Raw genomic sequence first — 14853 nt, 5'->3', positions numbered from 1 at the left:
GTTTAGCATATTTACAAATCGATAATCGATAAACCAAATTGATAAACTTAAACCGAACTGAACCGACTGATCTCCAGCCCTACCTCAAACCCCTTCAAGAGCTACTAATCTATTTATTTGTGTAACCCACTTTTTTTAATATATCTGAATCAAAACTTATCTTTTCATATTTAAAAGTAATCTGACTCTACAGCTTTTATTTTACCTTGGATAAAGTATACTTTATTGTACCAGCTACCTTTCTACTGATATCTACTTGGCTGATAAGAAAAAGCCAATTTGATCCAAATTTAGCTATATTTATATAAAAATCACCATAATCTATATTATATAATTTTATAGCATATGCCAGCCATGCATATATCTGCTTATTTAAAATTGTACCTGATGGAACATTAAATATTGTTGTTAAAGCACGTGATTCACATTTCAACCATCGGACAAAGCTTCTTCATTCTCATACTTTTACCGTGTCAATTTATTGGATTTAGTTTGACTGAACATAAATTTTTAATTTTTTTTGAAATTAATATTATTGCACATGCAATAAATATTTATTTGTATTCGATATTTATATATTTTTTTAAAATTAATAGTAATAGTTAAAATTTAAAGTAAGAATACATATTCCTATTACTTAACCATGATTAAATAATAAATGTGTGTATGCAGTGGCGGAGCCACACTATGCCGAGGGTGTTCATCCGAACTCCCTTGGCGAAAAAAAACACTGTTTTTATAAGGTTAAAATTATTTTTTATGTATATATAATAGATGTTGAACCCTCTTAGGCTTCTTCGTATGTTTACTTTTTTATATGTTGAACCCCCCATCGGCGGAAATTCTAGCTCCGCCACTGTGTGTATGAAAGACACATGTCTTTCATTCATTGATTTGGTGTAAATATTAGGTGTGGGAAAATTAAATTTTACCGTACACATATAATAAGTTTATAAAAAGCGAAATGATGCACTCGAGGCGACGGAGAGCGAATTTGACGTTTATGGATTCGGGATTTTAATTTTTTAAAGTTATTGGGTTTTAAAGTAATAGTTTGTATATGTTCAATAAAATTTTTAATACAAATATGAAGTTTGGACCAAAATTACTGAATTCGACCATAACCGCACCCGATGAGCTAGCTCCGCCCCGGGGTGCACTAATAAATTTATTACTTTACACATCTAATAAGTTTATAACACATTTATATATCTATAAAAGCTTCTACTTAAGGGTAAATGAGAAGCTTAACATTGAATTATTTTTAAAGTAATAAACAAATACCAATTTTCCTTTTTAATTTATTTTGAAAGAAACTTTGCATTTTTAGTCCCTCAAATATCAACAGATTCTATTTTTTTTCGTGTGATAACTAAGTAAACGTATTAAACTTTCGGTTAATCGAAATGTGTGCTTTTGATCTGTCTGGTAACTAATTTCACAAATGATATACCATCAAATCATTTGACCACCCATGTACTATATTATATGTTAAGTTTGTCCAATTACTCCATATTTAAGGGCTATATAGTTATAAAAATAGTCGAAGTAACATATTTCTTATATAAAAAGATCAAATCTCACAAATCAAGATCCAATGAATCAAACGTCAAATGTGCTTAATATCAATCACAAAAGCTAAAAACTAAATTTATCAATAATTAGGACAAAATTAAAAATGCTATTATCCCTTTTTTGAAATAACGGAAACTGTTAAAAGTAACGTTTGGTAAACTTAACGGAATATTTCCTCGTTAGGCCCTTGCAATATATTTGTGGTGATTGGTAGGTCCACAAAAGTTTGTATAAATTCACTCCAATTTTCACTAAACTCCTTAGAGGACTCCAAACATTTTTGAAACCTCTGTTATATCCAAAACCAAAAAATACAAACACTCTACTCTCAAAATTTTCTGAAAAAACACTCAAGGCAATTTCCATGGCTTCTTCTAATTTTTTTATTTACATAATTTTTTTGTTAATTGCATCATTTGGACATGTTATTGGATGCTACGAGTCGATAATTAGCTTTGGTGATTCATTAGCCGATACCGGAAACTTAATTCGCCTATCAAAATCGAATAACCATGTTACTTCCGCTGTGCTTCCTTATGGTGAAACCTTCTTTCATCATCCCACCGGTCGATTCTCCGATGGTCGTCTTGTTATTGATTTCATTGGTACGTATAAATAGCATGCTCGGCTATTATCTTTTAAGTGACGTGATTATATAAATATGCTTTTCTTTTACTATTAGTGCATATAGTGGTCATGTAGCTTTTGCACTACGAAAACTATCCAACCGTACGTATATGCGTGAGTGTCTTCAACAATAATACTTTTGTATCAAAAGAAGACATTCCATTTTAATGGTGCCGGTATATTTATATGAAGCATAGATATAAATTACAAAAATTCAACAAATTTTAGATTCTGAACCCATAATTTCACTAGTGTAAGTTCAGTGCTAAAAACTTTAATGTTTGATGGAAGTAGCTTTTGAGCTGCAAGTTGAATTATCCAACCACATACATGTCTGTGTTTTCAACCAAAATACTTGCATATTAAAGGAAGATGTCTCATTTCTATGGACCTAGTATTTTTGACATAATATAGACATATCCATTGAAAATCACAAAATTTTAGATTCCGACTTCATAATTTTAAAGCTAGTGTAATTTCGCGGGTAAGAACTTTTATGTTCGAACCTATCAAGTTCAAATACTGATTTGCCTATGCATGTATAATAAGTTACTCCTCCCTCTTTAGTTGAACATGTATGAGTATGTATGTACTTCCTCCGTTCAATTTATGTGACATTTTTTGACTGAACACGAAGTTTCAGAATAAAAAAGAAAGGCTTTTTAAAAATTGTTGTCTAAAATAAACTTTACTATTTTTTTGTGGCTATAAATCATCTCATCACGCGCAAAATGAGAATTTTCAAGTTAAATTATTTTTAATATAAAAAGGTGACAATCTTTTAGTACAAACAGAAAATGACATTGTGTCACATAAATTGAGACGAAGGGAATAATATAGTTAACTCTTTTTGGTTAAGCTTGTCTTTTTCCTTTGGATGTCTCTATTCCTCTTTTTATGGATTAAATATTTAGTTATTAATTAAGTTATGTGATTATTTTGCAGCTGAGAGTATGGGATTTCCATTTGTGCCACCATATGCTGGTGTTATGAAAAACATGTCAAGTAGAAAAAAATCTATAAGAGGAGTGAATTTTGCAGTAGCAGGAGCAACAGCTGTGGATATTTCATTTTTAGAGAAAAGAGGAATTAAGAACCCTGCCACCAATGTCTCACTAGGAATTCAATTGGATTGGTTCAAACAAATGTTGCCAATTTTGTGCAAATCACCAACAAGTAAGTATGGTTTTGGATATAGAAAGAAAAACAAATGAGTTTTTGAAGTTCAAATTAAAAACAGATATTTGAAAGTTGAAGTTCTATTACTACTTCTTGTTTGTGATGCTTCGATTATCACATTATTTTGGTCTGAATGCTATGTAACGTTCTTCCTACAATTTGCTATATATGTCTTAATTGCAATATTTACTTCTGTATTTTCTTTTACAAACTGTTTTGTCATGCGTTACAGTGAGCCGAGAGTTTTTCGGAAACAACGTCTCTATCTCCATGAGGTAGAAGTAAGGTCTGCGTATACTCTACTCTCCCTAAACTCCAACTATGAAAATAAAACACTGGGTTGTTGTTTGAATGCATTTTACTTGAAAAATATTAAAGTTGAGAGGGAAAAAAATCAATTTAATGTATAACCAAACAATATTTTGGAAAAGATGAAAAAGCTTTCTATGGATAAATGGGACATTAAAGACCCCACATCATGGATTAATAGTTAATCCTTTTGAGTTATTCATACTCCTGTTTTTTCTTTTGTTTGCAAACCACTAAAGTGGACCAAAACATAGAATAAGATTTGTCATTTTCATAACAAAGACGTAAAAAATACGAGAAAAAAAAAAAAAGAAATTCAGGGCAAGCAAAAAAATAAAATAAGATGATGATATAACCTTAAGTTAGGGATTGTGCCTCTTATCATGTTATAAAAAAAAAAAAGAAAACCAAGACCTAATCCTCAGTCAATAACCAATTTATTGCTTTCTCTACTCATATTATCAACTAGGAGTCACTTCATAATTAGTCTAACAATATAGGGCCCAGAGCTTAGGTCACAAAATACTTAGCCTGAAGCCACAATTATTAGGGTTATAAACTATTGGACGAGCTAGAAAGGACTTTTGAAATTTATTGTCATAAATTTATCGCAATATTTTTATGACTGTAAAACTTTTAAGATTTATAATCCTAAATACAGCATAATATTTGTACAACTATAAAAGATTGAAATTAAATTAAATTGCATCAATTTTTTTTTTTTTTTAAATATCATCTAAAAAGTTGCTTTAAAGAAGAAAAGTGGTTGCTTTTATATTAATATATAGTTAGACGCAAGTACAAGTTAAAGAGACTTTATCAATGAAGAAAGAAATCTAGTCTTACCTTAGCTGGGTGGGCGTGGTAGGTAAGAAAGGGAGTCTTGGAAGTAGTCTTAGTTGAGTATTTCATGAACCGGACACATAAAACTATTTACATAACCAAATCACGAATAAATTATTATAATAAATATTAACTGGTAAACTGATAAAAATGCATGGGCTTGATTTTTTTTATGGACCGCACGTGGAAATTCTTTTTGATAATATGTGGTGGTGAGATTCAATCACAGGACCTATGGCTGCTCTGAGATCATATTGAAGTATGTGAATTATCTTATCTAAAAGCTTAAGCTATTAGAGACAGCATACATTTAAAATTTAATTATATTAATTCTCAATACTAACATGTTATTACCGGTTGAAATTCATTAATAATGAAAAAGATCTTTACATTATTAGCAAGAACCGAGCTAGCATGGAAGAACATGACAAAACTTAATAATTTTGGTCTAAATCTTATATTTTTGTTGAGCATTTCATTGCATATGTGCATATAATGAACTTCAAAACACACAAAATTTAAATTTAAAACATATGAACTTCAAATTCTGAAGCCGTGTTAATTAACAGAATAAAATGATTAACAAACAAAGCTAGATTACTTGGTGATATGTTCCTAAAGGAATTGTAGTTTGTAAATTATACTAGGAGTATTAGATGTTTTTGGATTTCTTGCTGAGTCATCTATTGCCTGATAAAGCTAAAGACTTTGGATGCATTGTTCCTATAGTGAGAGCTTTATGTTGGGTGTGCGAACAAAGTACCACATTGGTAGATGGAAAGAAAAATGAGCTACTTATAAGGAGTTGGAAATTCTTAATGATGTAAGGCCTTTTGGGGAAAACTGTGCGGGCTTGGCCCAAAGCGGACAATATCACAGCATGTTAAGAGTATCTTTGGGCCGTTTAGCCTAACAACTGGTATCAGAGCCAATGGTTTGATGGGACGAGTATGAAGATGGCGGAGTGTGGCGTGGGGCCCGGCCCGTCTATGGGCTTGTTTACGACCTTTACTCGTAGCTTTGAAGACGCATTCACAGTCTTTGGGCTTCGGTTTTGAGGGGTAGATTGTTGGGTGTGCGAACAAAGTACCACATTAGTAGCTGAAAAGAAAAAGGAGCTACTTATAAGGAGTTGGATATTCTTAATGATGTGAGGCCTTTTGGGGAAAACCATGCAGGCTTGGCCCAAAGCGGAAAATATCACATCATGTTAAAAGTATTTTTGAACCGTTTAACCCAACAAGCGGTATAGAGCCAATGGTTTGGCGGGACTAGTATGAAGATGGCGGAGTGTGGCGTGGGGCCCGGCTTAGTGCCTTTGCCGGTCCCATGGGCCGGTTTACGACCTTTACCGTAGCTTTGAAGACGCATTCACAGCCTTTGGGCTTCGGTGACCGTAAATACTCTGACAGTATGGGTGGCACACAGACATGTTGAATCTCTGACCCGTGGTATGATAATGAGCCACGTGGAACTTAGTTCGAAGCGGAGATTGTTGGGTATGCGAACAAAGTACCACATTGGTAGATGGAAAGAAAAATGAGCTACTTATAAGGAGTTGGATACTCCTAATGATGTGAAGCCATTTGGGGAAAACCGTGCGGGCTTGGCCCAAAGCGGACAATATCACATCATGTTAAGAGTATCTTTGGGCCGTTTAGCCTAATACTTTACTCTATAAATCAAGTGTTATTTTAAGACAATTTTTATTTTCAAAAAACTATAAAATAATTTTTTTTTTTTTTTTTTTTAAGAAAATAGAAGAAGCAGGATTTCGTTATTAGTCTAACTATTTAAAATATTAATTAGGTTGCAGGGAATTTCTTGGAAATTCTCTAGTTCTAATGGGGGAAATTGGAGGCAATGATTATAATCATCCATTTCTTCAAGGAAAATCGGGAGTAGAAGTTCAGTCATATGTGCCTGCAGTTATTTCAGCAATTGGTCTAGCCATTAATGTAAGTACCACTTATTATTTTCGTCAATTCATGTATTACACTAAAAGAATCAGAAATTAGCAATGTATTTTTGCTAATTATCGCTAAATAGCCGGTCGGTTGTGGTCGATGAATAGATTTTTTTTTGATATTTTATTGCTAATTCACTTTTAAATAAGAGTAGTGACAGTTTTTTGTTGGTTAGAGATGATCTTCTCTAACTAAAACGCGAATTTCTAACAGAAAGACTGAAAGTTTTTTGACAGACTTTAAACGTCGGAAATCTCATATTTCCGACGGCATTCCAATAAAAACATCTGGGACATTTACATTTGTTTTGTTTGCCCGTCACTAATTCGGATATATATATATATATATATATATATATATATATATATATATATATATATATATATATATATATATATTATATATATATATATAGGTGAAAACAAAGTTTATGATCACTAGACAAACAAGTACAAAATTCACTTATCTACTAGCGAGCCTTAGGCATCCCTTTGTCTCAGATAAACGTATAACAAATAAGTATGTCCTATCTAGCTATGTATGCTGTCCTATTTCTTTTTTGGTAGTGTTACTTAAATATATTTTTTATTCAAATAAATGATTTTTTTTTTCGATTATGCTGCAGGAACTAATTGAACTTGGAGCTCAAACATTGATAGTACCTGGAAATCTACCAATTGGATGTTCAGCTGCTTATCTAACAACTTTTAAAGACTCAAATAAAAATGAATATGATGCTTCAACAGGTTGCATCAATTGGTTAAATGATTTTGCTGAATATCATAACCAATTACTTCAAGAAGAAATTCAGCGACTTCGTGAGATTCATCAGCATGCCAATATTATCTATGCTGATTACTACAATGCAGCCATGCAAATTTACAAATCTCCCCAAAAATATGGTACGTAATATCTAAACTCTTACATCAACATATCATTATAGATTTAATTTATACAATCTGACAATTTTCTTTTTACACATATCAACGCGTTTTAATCAGTTGTAGAAGGTTATCTGTGCTTTTCTTAAATTCTAATATTTTTCATCAACATATCGTAATAGATTTAACTTATATACTTTGACAGTATATAAGTTAGTAGCACTGTGTATTCAGTTAATCATTTGAGGAGTGCTTGCATTAGTAGTTTGTGTTTGGCCAATATTTTAATATAAAAAAGGAAGTTACTGTTAATTTTAATTTGGTATATATGAACATTTTGATAAGGATAATATTGTCCTAAAAAAATCAGAAGCACTTATTTTTTTGACGAAGGTGCTTTTATCAGTTTATGCTTAAAAACTAAAAAACAACTTCTACTTTTATCAGAAGCACTACTCAGAGTTCATGCTTAAAAACTAAAAAATAACTTCTGTTCTTAATGAGGACAAGGAAAGAAGTGAAAGAATTGAGAAAGCAACACAAATGTTTTCAGGGGAAGTGTTTTCTCTATCTTCCAGTGTCAGGTTTAAGGCGTAAACGAGCCATGCAATTGAAGAAATTGCACAACCGCTGGATCCCACTGAGTGATTGATATAAAGACGTAACAATAGTTTTGATTGGTATAGGAATCCAAGACCATCCGAAACAATTTACTGCAAGCCAGAATTCAACTCTCAAAAATGCTTCGCTTCGACATAGTGTCAAAGCGAAAATGTTGCCAATTGAAAACAAGACAACTTTTTTTCTTCATACGGGAAATTCCCCATACTAAAATAATTCATTCTTTTGAAAAGTAAGCACTTTTGACATTTCAAGCCTGGTCAAACTCCAAATTCCACTTATTATGGTTGGTTGTTTGTAGTTGTATTTTAAGTAAAATTTTATTTAAACTGTCAGAATGTATAAGTTAACTCCAATCTTCCATAACTTTATGAAAATAACATCAATTTCGAAGTTCATTGACAATTTTTTAATGATGGTGTAGGTTTTACAAGCACTATTGTAGCTTGTTGTGGAGGAGGTGGTCCATACAATTTTGACTCAATGACAAAATGTGGCTCACCATCATCAAATGTTTGTGAAAACCCATCTTCATATTTTAGTTGGGATGGTGTACACTTGACAGAGGCAGCGTACAAATTAATAGCCCAAGGGTTATTGCAAGGTCCATACACAATTCCTCACATGAATAATGGACCTTGTTCATTTGATGGACTAAGTAATAAGGAATTATCAGACCAATAATGTATTGAAAGAGATTGCGTATAAAGTGTCCAATTTTTTTTTTTTTTTAGACTTGACAAATGTCTAGCGATTTAATTTCGATGTGCTGGACAAATATTGGTAAACTAGTAAGTTAAATAAATTCCATTTAATTTATGAAATAATTTGTTTTCTATATGTTATTCAATATTAAACATAACCAAAAAGTAAAATTTGATATTCTTATTGAATTCAAATATAGGAGTATTAACAAAATTTAAAAATTTACCAAATATTCCTTTAAGGAAGTTGATTTTTAGAGCTTTAGTTGTCAATTTACTATCGACATCTTATTTTTCTATAAAAAGTAAAATTAGAGAAGTATGTTTTCTACTAATTTCTATTTTAAATGGAAATAGACGTTTAAATCCTAAACTCTCCTTTATTTTCCTGAGCTACGTTAAGACAACTCTTCATTGTCTTCCTCTATTACAACAACAAAAATTATAGGGAAGGAAAAGGGGCCAAACAATGAGGAAAAAAGAAAAATACTTTAATTTTCCCATGAAAAATATGCTAATTAATAAGCATTTATTCGTGACTCCACCAACTCTTCATAATACATTCTTTTAGCACCCTATAGAAGATCCTTTGACATAACGAATTATTGAGAAACATTCCATTACATATGGTATTAACTCATTTAAGTAAGCATATGTGAACTTGAAAAAGAAGGAAATTTAATCTTAAAACTAATTAAAAAGGAGAAAAAAGGTAATGTGCAAATTGGGGCATGGGGGTGTAAAACTGAGATGTAAAATGTATTAAATATTAATATTACCAATATGAGATTGTCGTACATACTAAATAATTATACGCGAAGGCGAAGAGAAAGTATAATCCATAGAAGTATGCTATAATAAACAAAAAGTAAAAATATCTTCTATTGCACTAAAATGTATAATAGGATCAGTACTGTCTTCTGTCGGAGCTTGCCTTGTGCTAGATAGTGGCGGACCTATGATTTTTACCAAGTGGGTTTAATATATAAGAAATATATAAATAACACTGTATATACATATATATTTTTTAAAAACATATTAAATATACATGTATATACAGTGTTATTTTTCAACGAAGTAGGTTCATATGAATTTACTTGAAACCACGTAGGACTGCCCTTGGTGCTAGACGATTAGACCCATCGTATACAGTTCTATTTTGGAAACTTTGAAAGATCATCGAGAGGGACCTGAAAAGTTCTGCAAATTAATAACAAAAGAAATGACCAAGTAGTAATCTCGCCACTCAAAGATGAAAAATAAAATATGAATGTATAAAAGGATATATGATCCCAAAGTTCGATGTAAGTTTAGAACATAAATATTCCTGCTAAATTTAGGTTTCTGTGACATCTTAATAATATATATGCAATTTTTTCATGAAAAACTTAATTACTTGACCAGTTGACATCACGTGTGGCCCGTGTGAGAGAAACAAATTCCACCTTTTCAATTAACTGCATGCAAATATTATATAGTCCTTCAACACCCGATGGTTTGTAGTTGTCAAGAAATCTACTATGCATAGATGTTTGACACTCTTCAACTTCTGTCTTTTGTAATAAGTAATTTAAGAAAAAGGAAAATGGAAAAATAGACAAAATGGGAGGATGATTTAATCACAACAAAATCAAAATACTGGAAACTATAAAAATTAATACCTGAGAAACAATGGAGAAGCAAATAGATGGAAGTCTGTAATTAGTCTATCGTCTTCCCACCAGTCAAATCCCAATGTTTCTGCGCTAATCAGGTTGCAAAATTCTCATGCTTCTGCAAATTCAAGACTTCCTCTGAATCCTATAAGTATTAAAATGTCACGACCCAACCCGTGGGCAGTGGTGGCGCCTATTTGGACACCCAAACGGACTCTCATATCAAATCATCATAATATAGCTTAGTTCAAATATCATGTTGGGTCCATCCCTTATTTTAGGGAAGAAAACACTTCCCTTGTTTTGAGGAAGAAAACACTTCCCTTGTTTTAAGGAAGAAAACATCTTCCTTGTATTTGGCAAATTGTCAAGTGCTTGCTTGAGTCACCAATGACATCAATAGGTTCATCTCACACCTATAAATAGGGAAGCTTTCTCATTTGCTAAACACACCAAATTGAAGAAGACAACACATCCCAAGAGAGAGAAAAATCTAAGAGAAATACTCTTAGTGAAAGGCCTAAGTAAGAGAAGGTCTTTGAGAGAATTTTGTGTGGTAAAATTCTTGAGTGTCATTGGGATTGGGGTTGTGAGGTTGAGTGTTGTAAACACTTGTAATATTTCTTCTTTAATAAGATCTGCAAAGCGAACGTGGACGTAGCTCTCACATTGAGGGTGAACCACTATAAATCTGTGTGTGTTATTTATTCTTCGCTTACATCACGGCGTAAGTAGGTTCTGTCTAAGGAGATTGGTATTTAAGTGGTCCAAATTGTGACCCTCCAATCTTTCTGGGAATCGCTTACAAAAGTCGGATTTGGGATTTTAAATCCTAACAAGCGGTATCGAGCAACGAGGTTGTGTTGTGATTTAGAAACGATGGGAGGCGAAGATGGTACGACGCACGGCATCGGTAAATTCGATGGTACGAGATTTTGCATTCGGAGAATGCAAATTGAAGATTATTTATATGGCGAGAAAACTTCATGAACCTCGAGTCCAAAACCGGAGGAGATGAAGCAAGCGATTGGGATCTCCTCGACGGACAAGTTCGGGAGTCATTCGGCCGACGTCAAAGAACGTTGCTCACAACGTGGCAAAGGAAAAGACCACCGCGAGATATGATGAAGGTATTGTCGATATGTATGAGAAACCTTCGGCAAATAATAAGGTATTTCTCATGAAGAAACTATTTCATCTAAAGATGATGGAAAATGCTCGTGTTCTTTGCACACGTAAATGAATTCAATACCATTGTAAATCAATTGTCATCGGTAAAAATTGATTTTGATGATGAAGTGCAAGCTCTAATTTTGTTGGCATCCCTACCAAATAGGCGGGGAGCCAATGAGAGCGACGGTTAGTAATTACGTCGGCAGTAACAAACTAAAGTTCAACGATGTTAGGGATCGTATCCTTGCCGAGGAGGTGCGCGGGGACGGATTACGGAGAGGCATCGACGAGTTCGCTTTTAATGTTGAAAACGAAGCGAGAAATTTTGACGAAACTACAACCGAAATAGGGGCGGATCGAAGTCAAGGAATGGCGGGGGGTCAATCCGGACCGGGACGAACACATGAGTGTTGGAACTGTGGAAAACCAGGTCACTTCAAGAAAAAACTGCAGGGCGCCAAAGAAGGAGGACAGCAAGGGGGCTGGAATCAACGCTGCTACGGAAGACATTGGCGATGCGTTGTTGCTATCGGTTGACAGCCCGATAGACTCTTGGGTGCTTGACTCGGAGCGTCCTTTCATACCACCCCACATCATGATATAATGACAAACTACGTGGTAAGGGAATCTCGGCAAAGTTTATTTAGCCGATGGAGAGCCGCTAGACGTTGTTGGCACGGGAGACATTAATTTGAAGATGTCAAATGGATCCTCGTGGAAGATTACAAAAGTTAGACATGTTCCAAAGCGATGCGAAACCCGATCTCGGTAGGTCGGCTTGATGATGAGGGATATGATCTCAATTTTGGTAATGGGTCTTGGAAGGTGGCGAAAGGTGCTATGGTAGTTGGCGAGGAAAGAAGATTGGCACTTCTACATGACGACTAGCTGTCGTGATATCTTGTTCTTGTGGTTGACAACACAAAGAAGACGATTTGTGGCATTGTCGGCCGGGACATATCAGCCGAAGGGGATGAAGCATTGTTGGTGACAAATGGCTTAATTCGGAGGCTGAAGACGGTGGACCTTCATACGTGTGAGAGCTGCATTCTCGGAAAACAAAAGCGAGTAAGCTTCTCAAATGCGAGCGGGGAGTTGAAGGTCGAAAAGCCGGAATTGGTGCACACGGACGTGTGGGGACCTACCACTATTCCCTCTCTTGGAGGATCACACTACTACGTGACCTTCATTGATGATTCAACCAGGAAGGTGTGGGTTTATTTTATGAAAAATAAATCCGATGTGTTTAGTGTATTCAAAAGATGGAAAGCCATGGTCGAGAATGAAACAAACCTCAAGTTGAAGTGTTTGAGGTCCGACAACGGCGGAGAATACATTGATGGTGATTTCAAACGGTATTGTGCCGATAATGGAATCAAGATGATGAAGACTATTCCTGGAACGCCGCAACAAAATGGAGTAGCCGAAAGAATGAACCGAACGTTGAACGAGCGTGCTCGGAGTATGAGAATACACTCGGGGCCCCGCCTTGCCCAAGACATTCGGCGATGCGGTCAATACCGCGGCCTTCTTAATTAACCGAGGACCGTCGGTTCCCTTGGATTTCGAATTCCGGAAGAAGTCCGGAGTGGCAAGAAGGTAAATCTTTCATTTCGAAAGTGTTCGGTACGCTTATCATATGTTCATAATGATGATACGGCTAGAAGCAAGCTTGATCCAAAATCAAAGAAGTGTTACTTTATTGGCTATGGTGACACCGAGCTTGGTTATCGATTTTGGGATGAACAAAATCGGAAGATCATCCGAAGCAGGAATGTTGTCTTCAATGAAGAGGTACTGTACAAAGACAAGTTGCAAAAAAATTCAGAATGTCAGGACAAGGAATCGGAAATAGTCGATTTGAGGGACTTTCCGACACCTCGAGCCGCGACCGAGTACGGTAGCCGAGGCAGAGGAACAAATAATCCGAGAAGGTACTGATGAAAGTGCTGATTCTGAAACAAATCAACAGACGCCAATCACAGAACTGCGTAGATCATCCAGGATCAGGAAGCCGATTCACAGGTACTCTCCATCCCTCAACTACATTCTACTCACTGATAGGGGTGAGCCGGAATGTTATGAAGAAGCAATGCAAGTCGATGAATCGACTAAGTGGGAGCTGGCAATGAAAGATGAGATGGACTCCCTATCGGCAAATCATACATGGGAATTAGCCGAATTGCCAAAGGATAAGAGGGCATTGCAAAACAAATGGGTTTATCGGATAAAGGAAGAACCCAATGGAAGAAGGCATTATAAAGCAAGGCTGGTTGCAAAGGGATTTCAACAGAAAGAGGGCATCAAACGCTCACAAGAAGAATATGTGAGGAAAGTTATCAAAAAGTTCAACATGCATGATGCCAAGCCGATCGGCACTCCTTGGTGGAGACTTTCGGTTGTCAAAGGATCGGTCGTCGACAACCGAGGATGAGAAGAAGCGGATGGACAAGATACCGGACATTGCACATGTACAAGGTGGGAGTTGTCGGCCGATTTATGAGCAATCCGGAAAGCAACATTGGGAGGTCAGAAGTGGATATTCGGATATCGAAAGGTAGCTCGAGTTCGGCTCTGTATTTCCGAAAATCAGAAACAGGATTGCAAGGTTATGTTAATGCGACAACGGTGGTGATGTTGACAAACTGAAGCTGTGTTCAGCTTCAGTTGGCCTGCACGAAGTATGAAACTAGGAAAGAGCTGCTGCATCGATCAAAGTGTGAAGACAAATTAAAATTAGTCTTCAAGTGGGAGATTTGTTGGGTCCATCCCTTATTTTAGGGAAGAAAACACTTCCCTTGTTTTGAGGAAGAAAACACTTCCCTTGTTTTAAGGAAGAAAACATCTTCCTTGTATTTGGCAAATTGTCAAGTGCTTGCTTGAGTCACCAATGACATCAATAGGTTCATCTCACACCTATAAATAGGAAGCTTTCTCATTTGCTAAACACACCAAATTGAAGAAGACAACACATCCCAAAGAGAAAAAATCTAAGAGAAATACTCTTAGTGAAAGGCCTAAGTAAGAGAAGGTCTTTGAGAGAATTTTGTGTGGTAAAATTCTTGAGTGTCATTGGGATTGGGGTTGTGAGGTTGAGTGTTGTAAACACTTGTAATATTTCTTCTTTAATAAGATCTGCAGCAGACGCGTGGACGTAGCTCTCACATTGAGGGTGAACCACTATAAATACGTGTGTGTGTATTTATTCTTCGCTTACATCACGGCGTAAGTAGGTTACGTCTAAGGAGATTGGTATTTAAGTGGTCCACCGTGACCCTCCAATCTTTCCCGGGAATCTGCTTACAAAAGTCGGATTTGG

General features: G+C 35.1%; 1 protein-coding gene across 1 annotated transcript; it reads left to right on the top strand.

The window, feature by feature from the left end:
- Positions 1–1830: 1830 nt before the first annotated feature.
- On the top strand, positions 1831–8711 carry LOC132036337 (GDSL esterase/lipase At1g28610-like). Its single transcript, XM_059426660.1, has 5 exons — positions 1831–2180; positions 3148–3378; positions 6343–6491; positions 7126–7402; positions 8427–8711. The coding sequence occupies exons 1-5, from the start codon at positions 1940–1942 to the stop codon at positions 8684–8686; spliced, it is 1158 nt and encodes a 385-aa protein (XP_059282643.1). The 5' UTR covers positions 1831–1939; the 3' UTR covers positions 8687–8711.
- Positions 8712–14853: the final 6142 nt, after the last annotated feature.

The sequence above is a fragment of the Lycium ferocissimum genome, chromosome 11 (genome assembly GCF_029784015.1).
Source record: "Lycium ferocissimum isolate CSIRO_LF1 chromosome 11, AGI_CSIRO_Lferr_CH_V1, whole genome shotgun sequence".
NCBI classification, from domain to species: Eukaryota; Viridiplantae; Streptophyta; class Magnoliopsida; order Solanales; family Solanaceae; genus Lycium; species Lycium ferocissimum.
The sequence above is the reverse complement of the archived record's forward strand: the minus strand, read 5'-3'. Positions and strand labels throughout refer to the sequence as shown.